The sequence below is a fragment of the Propithecus coquereli genome, unplaced genomic scaffold, assembly GCF_000956105.1.
Source record: "Propithecus coquereli isolate 6110/MARCELLA unplaced genomic scaffold, Pcoq_1.0 Scaffold482, whole genome shotgun sequence".
In the NCBI taxonomy this organism is placed as follows: Eukaryota; Metazoa; Chordata; class Mammalia; order Primates; family Indriidae; genus Propithecus; species Propithecus coquereli.
In genome coordinates this window covers 1,636,528-1,650,409 of record NW_012150641.1, presented here as the reverse complement: position 1 = coordinate 1,650,409, position 13,882 = coordinate 1,636,528, and the positions used below count along the sequence as shown (strand labels likewise).

Below are 13,882 nucleotides of genomic sequence, written 5' to 3'. Positions count from 1 at the left end.
TGTGCTCTGTTATTTTTGACTGGGGGGAGTTCTTGTTGGGGGGAGGGATAGGAAGCATTGTTGCTTTCTGCCATTTCATATTCATCTTTTTCTTTTTTTAAAATCTTGTGACTTTGTCCTTTTACTCATTTTTATCTCTTAGATCATTCACTAAAACTGAGGTTTTTTTTGCAACCCCAGCCACGTGATGCACTGTGTAGAGATGGAAAGTGAGCAGCAAATACCTATGTGGCCTCCGGTTGAGCACAGAGAGAACAGGACTTACTGGGCAGAAGTGTGGTAGGCAGAGTGCCTGGGCAAGATTCAAAACTGCCTTTCAGCCACTCTTTCGATCATCCTTCTCTCCTTCAAATTGCTTAGTACCCCTCAGAGTCAGTAGAGGTCACTACAGCTCCACAGGTTCAGTTCCAATATGAAGCAGAGGCACACACTTTTTTCTAAGGAATTGAGGGCCAAGCCTGCATAACTTGCCAAAAGATTTGAACTGCTAGACACGTCCTTGACATTTATTGTTCACTAATAGAGCCTCTCAGAAGCTGGAAAAAGCCACTATGTATTTTTTTAAAAAGATATAAATCCAACAAATATTTATTGAGTACATACTATACATTAATACTGCTGATGGTCCTGGAGATAAAACAGTCACAACTCAGCCATTGCTCCCATGGAGCTTACACTCCAGTGGGGGACACCCACAAAACATGAAATATCAGAAAATAAAAAAAGTAAAAATAAAAGTGTTAAGTTAGCAAAGGATGAGGGAAGGGGCTCTGCTAGGCTGAATGATGCCAAAGGCCTCCCCAAAGAGAGGACATTTAAGCTGAGACTTAAGGACAGGAAAATGGTTATAAAAATTGAGGTTTATACCTCATAAATATATACAATTATGATTTGTCAATCAAAAATAATATTATCTTAAAAAGTCTGGAGACCCCTAAGAAAATTGAGGTTAATAAGTTCACATTTTTAACCAAGAAAAATGTAACACAGTAAGATTTCTTCAGCAATAGAATGTTACTTTAAAACTTTTTATCAGTTATACCAATTGTGCTTTAAATATTCCACCTACAGATGGTGATATACTAGAGTCTAGACCAGTTCTACTTAAATTTTTACATGCACATAGATCACCTGGGATTATGAAAATGCGGAGTCTGATTCAGGAAGTCTGGAGTGGGATCCTGAAATTCTTTATTTCTAGCAAGCTCCCAGTGACACTGACACTGCTGGTCCTTGACTATGACTCTACTATCATAAGATATTTACAAGATTTTAAAATAGAATCCATGGCACACAATAGGTGATGTCCCATTATGGGACACAAATTTAAAATTATATGACCGTCTTTTTTCAGTAGTGCCAGTGCTTCTCTGTGACTGTAAAGATAACAGATAATAGCAAAAGTTTAAAATCTGATGCCTTTACCAAATGGCTCTCCCTTCCTACCTAGGCTCTAATTAGGTGCCTGACATAAATGCCTTTTGGAACTTCTGATACCTGCCCTATTAGCAGTTGAAGGGAGATTCTGAAATGAAGTAAGGCTCCTAATCACACAGGCACAGAGGCATCTCAAGTTTTTGAAACAGAACTGGGAGTGGGGAGACAGTAGGCACCCTTTCACGCCAGAGAAGTTAGATGAACATGACATGAAAATTAGCCTCTTCTCTCCTGTTCCATCTTTTTAAAAAAAATTTCAAACCACTGGCAAAGAATTGCTAAAATGGGACCTGTTGCTCCCACACACCAGAACCACCCTGGACAAAAGCCAAAGTAAGCTAAGAAAACAGTCTGTCTGCTTCCCACAGTAACGTAGGCTTTGTTTGTATCATCCCTTGGCCACTCCATCCTGAAAATGTAAGGCTGGCACAGTTAGTAGATGGGGGCGAGTTCGTCTAGGAGCCTCCCCAGCTCAACATCAGCACCTCCCAGGGCGTTCCCTCCAGTCCTCTCGGCTCATCTCTCTCGATCAAGCGACAATCCCAGGATCTCAGAGGCGGTATTCCTGACATCAGCCCCCAGTACTAAAGCACGTCCCAAAGCTGCAGCTTCCACCTTCCTTTGGCCTTCGCTTCCCGGTTCCCCGATTACAGCGTGCACCGGGTAATACGGGCAATGTCCTTGATCTCGGGACAGTAGAGCACTGGGGGAGAGAAGAAAGGTTAGTGGCAGCAAGGTCAGGAGCATGCAACCGAACCCCGGAGTTCTTCAGCGCGCTCTCCCAGCATCCTCCCCCGGCGGCCTCTCACCATTGCAAGGCAGCGGACGCCGCCAGCGGCGCGCGGGCACCAGGACCCTGTACCAGAGCCGCCGAAGCGCACGCCAACCCGCGCTCCTAGGCCCCGCCCCCTTGTTCGCCCCATCCTCGTCCTCCTCTCCGTCAGCATCGCCGCTTTCCTTGGCCGGGCTCCCCGCCTCATTTCGTTCGCCCTCGGCCCGCGCTTTTTCCTCCAATCGCGACCACAAGCCCGGGTCCACAGCGATCTCCGTGACGCCACCGCGCGGGAGTGGGGAGGGCGCGCGGCAGAAGGGGCACGTGACGACGCGGCGCAGGCGCACCACGCGCGCGGCCGCCCCGCTGCCGTCGCCGCGGGCCGCCAGCTCGCGCAGGCAGGCCGTGCAGAGCGTGTGGCCGCAGCGGGCACGCGCCGTCCCGGGCAGGCGGCGGGGTGCTCGGCCCCCGAGGTTGAAGGGTTGGTAGCAGATGTTGCAGTCCAGCTCGCCCCGCTCCGGAAGAGAGGGCACTCTCATCAGGAGCTGCATCGTGCCTGCCGCGGACTCAAGGGCGTCGCTAATGCTGCCGGCTTCGTGGGTAGAACGAGCGGACCCTCCTGTGGCCCGCGTTTGGTCCTGGGGCGGGCGCCGCGGCCTCTTGCGCCTTTTAATACTGAGGTCCCGCCCTTCGTGGCGTCACGCTGTGGTCGGGCCGCTCCCTGCTGTGGCACGGGTTGGGGCGGTGGAGGTGCGAGGCCAGGAATGACAGCTATGGCGGCGCGGGGGAGGTGGCCGCGACGATGCTAGGACTGGAGCTCTGGTGGTCACGCCTTCCTTCACTCCCCAGCACAGTGCCCCAGCACTCCTTAATTCTACCGTGTGCGAACCCCCAGGTTCCTTCTTGCACCTTAGCCTGCAGCCACTAGCACCGGTCTCTAAAGCCCCTTGATCTGTTTGTTCAGTTGCTTATACTCTTTCACAGCCCCACCAAAACAGACTTCCTGAGCCAGTTACACTGCCCATTCTACCCAACCTTTAGTGGGCTCCTGGGCCTTTTGAGTCGATGCTTGCTGCTCTGGCAGTAACTCATTCTGCCCACAATTTTCCGTATTCTACGTGACCTCTCTGTGTTCTTGTAAGGCCAGCTTCCCAAATTTCATTCTTCCCAAACTGCTTAACTCCCAGCTGACATCTCGGCCTAACCAGGGACCTAGATTCCAGGACCACTGCCTTAGGAATGCCGAGAATCCTTTCCTTCTGGAGTATCCAGGCCTGGACACCCACACATCATGATGGCTCCAGCAAAGCAGTCCAGCATGAGTTCTGACTCAGGGGTCTGACTTCCCCTACAGGTAAACAGGACATGCTACTCACAGCCCACGTTCCCTCATGGTGCCACACCCACACCCAGCTGCCTCCTTCCCTCCTCTCCTGGACCTGCAGCCCAGGTTCTGTTGTGGAGGGTAATAACACAGTCTAGAGCCAGCTGGCTTGAGTTCAAATCCTAGCCTCTACCACTTACTAGTTGTGACACTTTGAGCAAGTTACTTAATTTCTTTGGGCCTTGGTTTCCTCATAAAATGTGGATAATAATAATAGAAAGAATTGAATGAGCTTATATGTTTCAGGTGGTTAAAATGATGCCTAGTAGATAGCAAACACCAGGTAAATACTGTATTAGCTATTGTTATTATCCTGTGTCCCCAGCCTATATTGTGTTCACTTTAACTTCTCCATACCCAACAGTTTCAACACCCATCTCTCTTGATCAATATGTACAAGATGGACTTCTCTACACCCAAGACATTAACTGGCTATAACAGGCAGTGTAGAGCTAGTTTTGTTTTTTAACTAAATTATTAAGACTTAAGGGGTAATCTTTGTGAGGAAGTATAACATTATTTGTACACAAACATTTCAGAAATTTTGAGTTGTATTGTCTTCATTATCACTTGGGGGAAGCTGTCTACTTATTCCAGTAATGCTGTCATAATTCAGAACTTCTTTGGAACTTCCCTTTGGAATGGTGCTCCTCAGATCTTTTAATATCTTCAATTGGTGGTAAATCTTAATCTTTTAAGGTAGATTTGATTATATAAATGTTCCCAAAGTGTTTGACAGCCAAGGCCCCCCTAAGCTCCAGATCTGTATATCAGTTGCCTGCTCTACAGCTCTTGTTATTTATTTTCCAGAACCAAAACTAATGATCTCCGTGTCCATACCAGCATTTCTTCCAGTATTTCCTGCCCTTTCCTTTGCTCAACACCAGAGATTTAGGAATTATCCTTGACCCTTTCCTTGCCCTCACTTTTCCTTTACCGGCCCATCACTAAGCCTAGTTCATTTTGCCTCTTAAATATCTCTCTAATGCACCTACTCTTCTCCACCTCCAGCATACCACCCTAGTCCAGGCTGCTGCTGTTTCTTGCTTAGACGCCAGCAGGAGCCTCAAACCTAACCAGTCTCCACAGGCACTCTGGCTTCCTTCCATATTGTTTAGTGGTCTTTCCAAATCTCAAACCGAATCATGGCCTATCACACACTCCTTCCACTCATGTTTAAAACCTTTTAATGGAGTGGTAGTTTGATGGCCCTAAATTCCTTTGCAACATAACTTTGCTGCTTCTCCCATCAAGAATTGTGGTCTCTTTCCCTATCCCTTGAATCTGGGCTGGCCTCGTAACTAACTTTGACAGTAGATGGGGCAGAAGGGATATGTGAGTTCCGGAGCCTTGTCCTTCAGAGGCCTTGGAGCTTCTGCCTTTGTTCCTTTGGAACCCTCGAGGGTTGCTAAACTCTAGAGACTTAGGTATTATCCTTGACCTTTTCCTTGCCCTCACTTTTCTTTACCGGCCCATCACTAAACCTAGTTCATTTTGCCTCTTAAGACCACTACGTAAAGAAGTAGGTTTAAGACCACTGGAGGATGAGACCACGTGGAGAAGAGAAGAGCCCTAGCCAATTGCCAGCTCTAACTGTCAAACATGTTGGGAGGCCATCTTGGATTTTGCTGCTCAGCCAAGTGCCGTGGAATGAGCGAGCCCAGGTGAAAACAGCAGAGAAATTCCCAGCCAACCCACAGAATCATGAAAAAAAATAATAAAATTTTTAAAAGTTATTTCGAACTATTAAATTTGGGGATGATTTGTTGTATATCAATAGATAACTGATATAGAGGGTTTCCTACTATCCTTAGGATAAAGATAATATTCTAAGGTGCCTTGTAAGGCCCTGTGTGTTCTGAAATCATCTATGTCTCATATTCTGCTTCTATTTCTCCTTAGATACCCTGGCTTTGGGGACCTTTGGCTTGCATGTTCCTTTCTGCTACAGGGCCTTTGCATATGCTCTTCCCCTAACCCTCTTGCTTTCACCTTATTAACACCTACTTATCCTTCAGCTCTCAGTGCAGCTTCACCATGTCAAAGACCCGTTATAGACTCTGGTAACCCATGTGCTTTCCTTTGGACTTTGGACAACTGAAGTTTGTATATGGTAGTTATGTGATTGTCTTTCCCATCAGCAAGCTGCATGGAGGTTGTTCTGAGTCTGGTTTAGTTCACCACTATATTCTGTACCATTCCATAGTAGCACTCAATAAATAAATAATGAACCAGGAGAGTGACAAATATGGCAAATGTTTATATACAAAGGAGGTGTGGCAATGAAGGCTTTTTACAAGGACTTTCTAAACTGTCTCTGAAGACTAATTTTAAGAAGAATTTTAATTATAAAATATTTTAAGCAATGGGGGAGGCATCATTAAAATAAGTGCATAACCCTCCAAGATAACTACTTAAGGAGAATACTATTTTGAGTTGATACATTCTTCAGTGTTTGTTACAGAATAACTAATCATAGTTTAGTCATACATTTCACTTCTTTGTCTTCCAAAATGAGTGGGAAATGATAGGGGTGGATGTAAGTATTCATTAGTTGATCCAGTTGGTTGCTAATCCAGGAAATGCATGATACTGACTTTTGTCTTTTGGAAATTGGTTTTACTCTGCTTTCCCAGCTTCAGGTTCAGGGTAGGATGAAGATGGGTAAAAGGGAGATGGTGAGGTTGTATTTAAGGAAGGCAGAGCTCATCCTACTCTGCTTTGTGATCATTAAGGCTGTAACTTTTAAGTCACTTTCTGTCCCAGGGAAATCAGTCATTTGGGGAAGAATAGGTGTAATATCTCATATAGCTTTATTTGATTCTGCTTTTCTGCTACCCTCACACCTGATATTTCACTTGTTTTCTTTTAAATTTATAACTCCTTTCCTTCTCTCTGTATCCCTTCAACCATAGACTGGTCTTCACTTTACTCCCCTCCAAATGGCAAAGCCTCAGCTTCGGGACAGCCTCTCCCACTCAGCCACAAGAAAACCAATCAGATAGTTCCTTGGCATATGTGTGGGTATCTGGCGAGAGGGAAACGAGAACGAGACAAGAAGTATGGCTAATGTAACTTTAAAAAAAAACTAAAAAAACAAGGGCAAGGGTGTCAGACAGCTGAGTCCTTTGTAGAAAGAGGAGGAACAAAACAATGAAGCCAGATCTCTGGGTTCTAAGGAATGTGGCGACCACAAGAAGGAAGAAATCTGGGGCCTGGGGTACCTGGTGCCTGGGTCCTTATTGAGAGCAGTGAGTAGGAACTGAATGCCTGGGTCACCGAGGTGAATGAGCAATGGAGAGAAGGCTAGTGCTGGGAGCTTTCTAATGGCAGGGGGCAGAGGGGCCAGACACATGAGACTGTCCCTAACCTCCCAACCCTCTGCAATTTCAGACACTGTGAGGATCAACTGAGATTTTATTTACAGTTCCCTGGGAAGTATTACAGAAGAGAGGCCATCATTATTGCTTTAGGGTTATTGCTGGGAGGAAGACCCAATCCTCCACTGCCAGGTAGGAAGTCCCGCTCAAGGCTCAAAATCTATCCCTAGACCTTTTTATATCAGTTCCATGTCTCTGCCCGTGACCCAAAGGTTGTCGCTAATTCCTGCAAAATACAGCCCAACTTTATTTTCCAGGGGCCACCCTGGCCACTTTTGCCAGGCCACACACACTGTAAACCTGCTGTCAAATTTCCCTCTACCTTTGTCAGTGCTGCGTTACTATAGCCCCCACCCTTACCGCCCTCTCCCAAGAACAAAGTATTACACTAGTTCTAGTTGTAAGCCCTGATCTCTGGGTTGGGAGGCAGAGTCCTGGTTTCCCAAAGGTTATCATTTACTTCCTGCCAGGACCAGCCTGGCTTCCTTTGCACCGAATAACATAAGAGCCCCATTTCCTAAGTCCCAGAGGACATCACAACTCACTAAATTATTACCCCTTGATAACATTTCGAGGGCCCCTTTTGAGGTACTCTGTATGTTTCCTGTATCGGCCCGTTTTTTTTCCTGGGCCTCGGCAATAGGAGGAAGAGAGAAGGGAGCGAGTGGCAGAGAGCGATTGGCCAGTAGCTCATGCCCAGGATTTGCAAGGCCAGGAGGACGCAGCAGGTGGCGGGCGGACTACTTTCTCTCTTCAGCCTCACTGCGGAAGGATATGGCTTGTTCATGCGTATCGCTACTCAAAGCTGGGACTCGTTAGTGGGCGGGGCGACTCTGGCTCTGGCCGCTGCGGGGAGGGATCCAGAGAGAGGCAGCTGCGAGGAAGCGGTTCTGGGGCAGGTGCAGCGGCTCTGGGTTAGGTCCCCGCGCCCCCGACGCACTATTTCTTGGAATGCGGCTTGTTACCCAGGAGCCCGTCTATCTCCATCACCGTCTGCGGGGTCAGCTGGCTCAGCACCTGGAGGATAGTGGGGTGATGGAGAGGGTAGTACATGCTGGGTCACTGAGGAAGGGCATGGGGTTCAAGGACCCGGGGAAAAATCACAGTGGGGCCAATGGCAAGAAGAGTCGCATCTGTGCCCCTGCCTCGCTTTGTGGCCCTGGGACCTCTCACCTGCAAAGTGAGGACTTTGTAGTGGGTGACCTCACAGGGCCATTTTGGGTTGGACAGCATGGCTTTGACCCCTGAGGAAGGGGTCAGAGATAGGCTAAGCCTCTGAGTCTCTAGCTCACCTGTAGAGCACCCAGGTGTTCAATCAGCTGCTCTGCACTGGACACCCCCAGCAAGACCGAGCTGACACCCTCACTGCGGAGACACCACGCTGAGGCCAGAGGAGCAAAAAAAGAGAACCGGTGGAGAACAGTGAGCACATAGACTTCAGAGATGTCTCTGAAGAAGAGGCCCCTCCCTAGGGACAAGTCAGTCTGCGGACAGGTTCGGGAGCATCTCGGAGGAGATAGGGCCCCTGCAGGGCCCAGGGCTGGCAGTGTCTCACCAATAGCAAGCTGGGCCACAGTGCAGCCCAGCTGGTGAGCGATGGGCAGAAGGTCTGTGACTTTGGCTTGTTGCTTCTTGCCATCCTCATTCTGCACTTTGTCCTTGAGCCACTGGTAGCCCTGGAGGCCAAGAAGAATCAGCAAAAGACCCCCACCACCACCACCACCACACACACACACACACACACACACCCACGCGCACGCAGAGTAGCCCAGATAGCACAGTCCTGCCATCTTGAGCTCCCAGATCTCACCTTGATGGCAGCCCTGCAGGTATCTGGGATTCGCCCATCATACTTGCTAGTAATGAGCCCACAGGCCAGAGGGGACCAGGTGACTGAGCCAACACCTAAGAGGAAGAAGACTGGGTATTGGCAAAGGGACCTAGGCCACAGATGAGGCTGGGGGAAAGTTAGGGATGAGGGTCTGCGAACCAATCTTGTGGTAGAGCTCTGGCAGCTGCATCTCCACCTTCTCCCTCTGAAACAGGTGGTGCTCAGCTTGTTCACACACGGGAGGAATCAGATTGAACTGTCTGGCCATGGAGTAGGCCTCCTGGGTTGGGGTGGGGAAGAGATGGGGGTCAGAGCACTCCTTCCCCCCAGTCCAGTGGGATTTGGAGTAGTCATCTGAAAAGTGGGAACCAGTTGTTGGACAGGGGGAAGTAGAGTCACACACTCACCATGATTTCTGCAGCCCCCCATCGGGATGTCCCCCAGTATAGGGCCAGGCCCTGGTTGATGACATAGGTCATGGCTCGTACAATCTCTAGGCACACAGGAGAGGGAGAGCCTCACTGTCAGACCTCTGGAATCTAGGGCTCCAGATCTGCAGAACTCTGCTTGCCCCACTAAGACCCTAAGCATCTCTGTGGAGTCAGAGAGGTTTGTATCTGTTCTTTGCCTCCCTCCCTGTCCAAGTCATGAGATCTGAGCCTCCACTGTGGAGCTTGGCAGGTCTTCTAAGTGAGGGCTGGCTTCCTGCTGAGGGTTTGAGGGAGTGCTTAGTGTTGAAAGACTGTCAGGCTTTGGGGTGCTGCTTTTACCCTCCATAGGACTGTTGGGGTCTGAGCGATTGGCAAAGACGATGTCCACGTATCCCAGCTGGAGGCGTTCTAGGGATCCTCGCAAGCCTGGAGGTTGGGGTGGGGAAAGGAAAATAAGCACCTCAGGTTCAGTTTACTAAGAATTTGGACCCTATCCCTTTGCCATGGCCACCTAAGTCCATATTCAAAGCCTCCAATTCAGAGCTTCAGAAAATGTTCCCTACTCCTCTGGCTTCCATACCCCACCACTTCAGTTTCCCAGCCCCTAATTCTCACCCTCAATGATGTGTTTGCGGCTCAAGCCTCTCTCAGTTTCTGCCCTGTAGGAAAAGGTAAGTCAAAGATAAAGTGTGATAAAGATAGGGGACCAGGGCTGGCCTGGAGTGGTGAGGAACTGGGATTGCACGGTCCTCACAAGCAGGGTGCAGACCTGGGATAGCAGGTGCAGGACAGCTATCCCCACCCCCTTCCCATACACTTGAACACATTCTTTTTAGGTCTTCTCCCCAATCATAGTGGGGCAGCCACTTACTGTCCTCCCCAAAAAATCTTGGTGGTGATGACATAGCTTGATCTCCTGGAAAAGGAGAAATGGGAGAACCAGCAAGAAAAGGATTTTTGGATGATCATGTCCCCAGAAACCCCCCAAAACACAGTCTCACCTCCAACCTTTGCTCTTGAGGATGTTGCCTAGGGTTCTTTCAGCCCTAAAAGAGACAACGCAGAGGCACTGACCCCTCCAAGGTGGATCAATTCCTTCTACTCTTCCCCACCTTTTCCTCTCTTATAAAGTAGAGCATAAACCAGGAGCCAATTTGGGCTTTCAGCCCCATCCTAGACTATGTAAGAGGGGCTTCTGGAACTAGGGATGTAGCTATATAGTTTTCCTTTATTCATTCATTCAACAGATATCTGTTGTGCATCAATTATGTATCAAGCACTGTTGTGGGTACTAAAATAGAATAGGATTGAGGGAAGAAGGACAGATGGATGGTGTAGAGCCAGGGAGGACACTGCCTTGTCTGCCTTTAACCATCTGGGCTGCCCACTGCCCTCACCCCCCGGCCACTTCTTAGAGGAGTGAACATTTGGGTCAAGTCTTGAAGATGAGCAGAAGTATTTGCCAGATGTGGAAGAGGCAAGGGTAGGTCATCCTAGGTTTTTACTGCTTCCAGTGTGAAGTCATGGATGTGTGATGGGGCAGTGTGTTTGAAAATTTAGCTTTGTAATCCTCACATAGTTGCACATAACTAATGCCCAGGATATATTTGTTGACTTTATTTAATGTGACTACACAGTATGCCCAGTGACTTCTAAGCTTGAGAGGGACTGATATTGGGACTACAACTCCCATAATGCTTTGGGGACCCATTGGCTGAAAGGTTGGAACTTGATGTTCTCAGAATTCTCAGGGTTCTTTAGAGGGAAAACAAGAGCCCTGATGCTCTCTCAGTCTTCCAGATGGAACTTAGCTCTTTGATCCCAGTCCTTACTTTCCTGCTGCATGCACTTCAGCGGTGTCAAACAGGTTTACACCATGCTCATAGGCTACTGTCAGCACATCCTCGGCTATCTAGGGAGGTGAGAGAAAGAGTTGATCCACTACTGCCCCTCACTTACCACCTTCACTACACTCTAACCCACCAAACCTCAGCCCTGGTTTCCACATTCTCTTCCCTTTCCCCAAGCTCCAGCCTCAGATCCCTCATTCCCCATGCTTATTGTCCAAACCTCTATCCAGGTCCATTTCCCCTTTTTCTGGTTTCCTCCCCCTCCCCCACCGTGTTTCTAGATCCCATCACTTATACCTCATCTGAGATCTGAGAACCAAATGTGACCCAGGTACCTGCAAGAGAGAAGCCACGTACATGAGAGCTGTAAGAGGCAGGCCATGAAAGAATGCCCCCTTCCCTTAATCCCTGTTCTAACTCACCCAGGCCAAGACAGGATACCCGAAGACCAGACTTTCCCAGGTTCCTACAGGATTCAGAAGCAGCAGGAAGGGGTGGAGCCTCATTAGGGACCTAGATTATCAGCCCCCAGCTCCTCTCCTTCTGGACTGAGAAACCCTCAGGGTATCTCAGTTCAAAGAAACTAGACTCAGTGGGCCTACAGGATTGAGCAAGTGCTAGCTCCATAGCAGAGGCCCTAGGAATATTGTTGAAAGAATAAGTGAACCAATAAATGACTGTTCCTCTGTCCAGTGCCTCTGTTCTCTCCTATCACATTGAAGATATGCTGTCTGGTTTGTCCTTCTTCTAGGTGAGGTCTTTTCTGTGTTTAGAGTCATCTCTGGGATGTGTGGAAGTGGGAGGGCTGGGAAGAGTGTGACTAGCTAATTGTGGTGAGTTTGTGAGCTGAAGGGCAGACACTAGGAGAGAAGAGGTAAACCAAGTCAAATTCAGGCACTCAGACAGGCAAGGGTCCCTAGTTAGGCAGGGCAGATGGACAGATGGACCTCCAGCAAAGGCAGATAGGAGACCTGGGGGGTAGCAGAGTGTATTACAGGAAAGCCTATTTCTCTTTCTCCCTTCTCCACTCCCTCTGCTCCTATTGGCTTGGAAAACTGTCTCTGAACCTCTGAGTCCCCTCCTCCTCCTAATGACCGCCACCCAGGTGGCAGCTCAGTTTCCCAATCAGGGCCACCGCACACACAGAGGAGATCAGATTCCTTAGGTGACAAAGCAGGTCAGATCAGTGACCTTGTCTCACTCCCAAGCAGGAGCCCCTCCCCTCCCCCTACCGCGAGTTCTAAGAGCCCCTGGCCCCCCAGTTCTCTGAGATAAAGTCGGTTCACTTTCCCCACCCAGACCCTGCCCCTCAGCATGGAGATGAAAGATGTGGTCCATCCTTCTCACAGGCCTCACTCCCCTCCCCCCAGGAAAGGTCACAGGAGGTTGGTCCCTTGGGGCAGGTTGGGGGAGTATCTGGGTCAGGCACCCCAAGCAGGTCAGAGTGAGAAGCCATTTCCCTCCCTCCTCTCCCCAGGACGCCGAGCCAAGGACACTCCATTGGAGTGGGGCACAGCCTGGAGATGTGTGCAGCTTGGAGATCTGTGCATCCCCAGCCTTCCTAGAGGTAAATAGGGAAGGTCAGGGGCATCCCCTCAGTCTGACAGGACCCAGTCAACCTCGGTAAACTTGATTCTCTCGTAGTCAGGGGTATTGAAGGAGACCAAGAGAGGGACAAAGTAAAGAAGTACGGGTGAAGGGAAGAAGAGATGGAAAGAACAGGGACCTTGTCAGTGAAGTTTGAAAGGGTCTTTGTGGCCATCTCAGGAAGCCTCAGGGGTCCCGAAAGGGGAGCAGATGGGGCGGGCTGCCCGGCCACCCCCATACCTGTATTTCATGCCAGTGCCTCGGCCGGTGCTCTCTCGGAGGGCCCCAGCAGGCGCTGGGGGTCGGGGAACCAGTGCAGTTCGGGCCTTGGGGCCCCACCCTCCACCCCCCGGAGGATTCCCGTGCCCCCCGCCGACTGGCCCGCCATTACCGCCCCCGGGGCCCGGCCGGGATCCACACAGACGGTCCTCACTGCTCCGGCTGCGAAGGTTCTGCTCGGTACACGCGATAGACACCTGCATGCCGGCTGGCCAGGGCGGGGGAGGGGGCTTCAAGGGGGTGGGAGGAGGGAGCAGGGAAGCCCGAGGGCTGACAACCCGGCGGCGTAGTGGGGCGAGCCCCCGGAGAGCGGGAAGACCCGGGAGGCTGCGGTGAGATCTGCCAAGCAAGATCCGGCCGCGGGGGCGGGCTGTTGGAGGTCGCGAGGTTTGCGGCGGGAGGGGAGAAACGCTGGGGGCGCCAGGAGTGGAGATATTCAGTTACGGGGGGCAGTGGAGTAGGGAGTAAGGCAGGGGAAATGGACGAGGGTAAAGGTCGAGGACAGTCCTCGGAAGGCAGGAACCCAGGGACGAGGGGGGCGGGAGAGGGATGCCACTTCAGCCCGAACCGCAGCGGGACCCGCTAGGCTCCCAGCAGCGTCGGCAGCGGGCCCAGCTTATCAACATGCAGGCACCGCCCTCTCATCTGCATAGAGCCGCCCGCCTCCTAGCCAAACCTGCCGCTCATCTGCGTGAGACTCGCCACCCAAGGCCGAGGCCCCGCAGCTTGTGAGCGGAACCCAAGAGGGTGGTTCTTCCACCCTCTGGGACCAGAGGCCTGTCAGCCTTCCCCTTACCCAGTGATTCTCAATCGGGAGGGATTTTGTCATCCAGAGCACGTTTGGCAAGGTTTGGAGACATTTTTGATTTCACGACTGCGGTGAGGAAGGCTGTCCTATAAGCATCTAGTGAGTGGTGGCCCAGGATGCAGC

General features: G+C 50.3%; 1 protein-coding gene across 1 annotated transcript; it reads right to left on the bottom strand.

Annotated features, from left to right (window-relative positions):
* Positions 1-7,444: 7,444 nt before the first annotated feature.
* KCNAB3 (potassium channel, voltage gated subfamily A regulatory beta subunit 3) lies at positions 7,445-13,519 on the bottom strand. The gene is made up of 14 exons (XM_012655679.1): positions 12,913-13,519; positions 11,508-11,551; positions 11,383-11,420; positions 11,068-11,147; positions 10,237-10,281; positions 10,107-10,151; positions 9,851-9,894; positions 9,575-9,661; positions 9,212-9,297; positions 8,964-9,084; positions 8,784-8,878; positions 8,529-8,649; positions 8,266-8,354; positions 7,445-7,990 (listed from the first exon to the last, which is right to left on the bottom strand). The coding sequence occupies exons 1-14, from the start codon at positions 13,152-13,154 to the stop codon at positions 7,913-7,915; spliced, it is 1,215 nt and encodes a 404-aa protein (XP_012511133.1). The 5' UTR covers positions 13,155-13,519; the 3' UTR covers positions 7,445-7,912.
* Between the last annotated feature and the right edge of the window lie 363 nt (positions 13,520-13,882).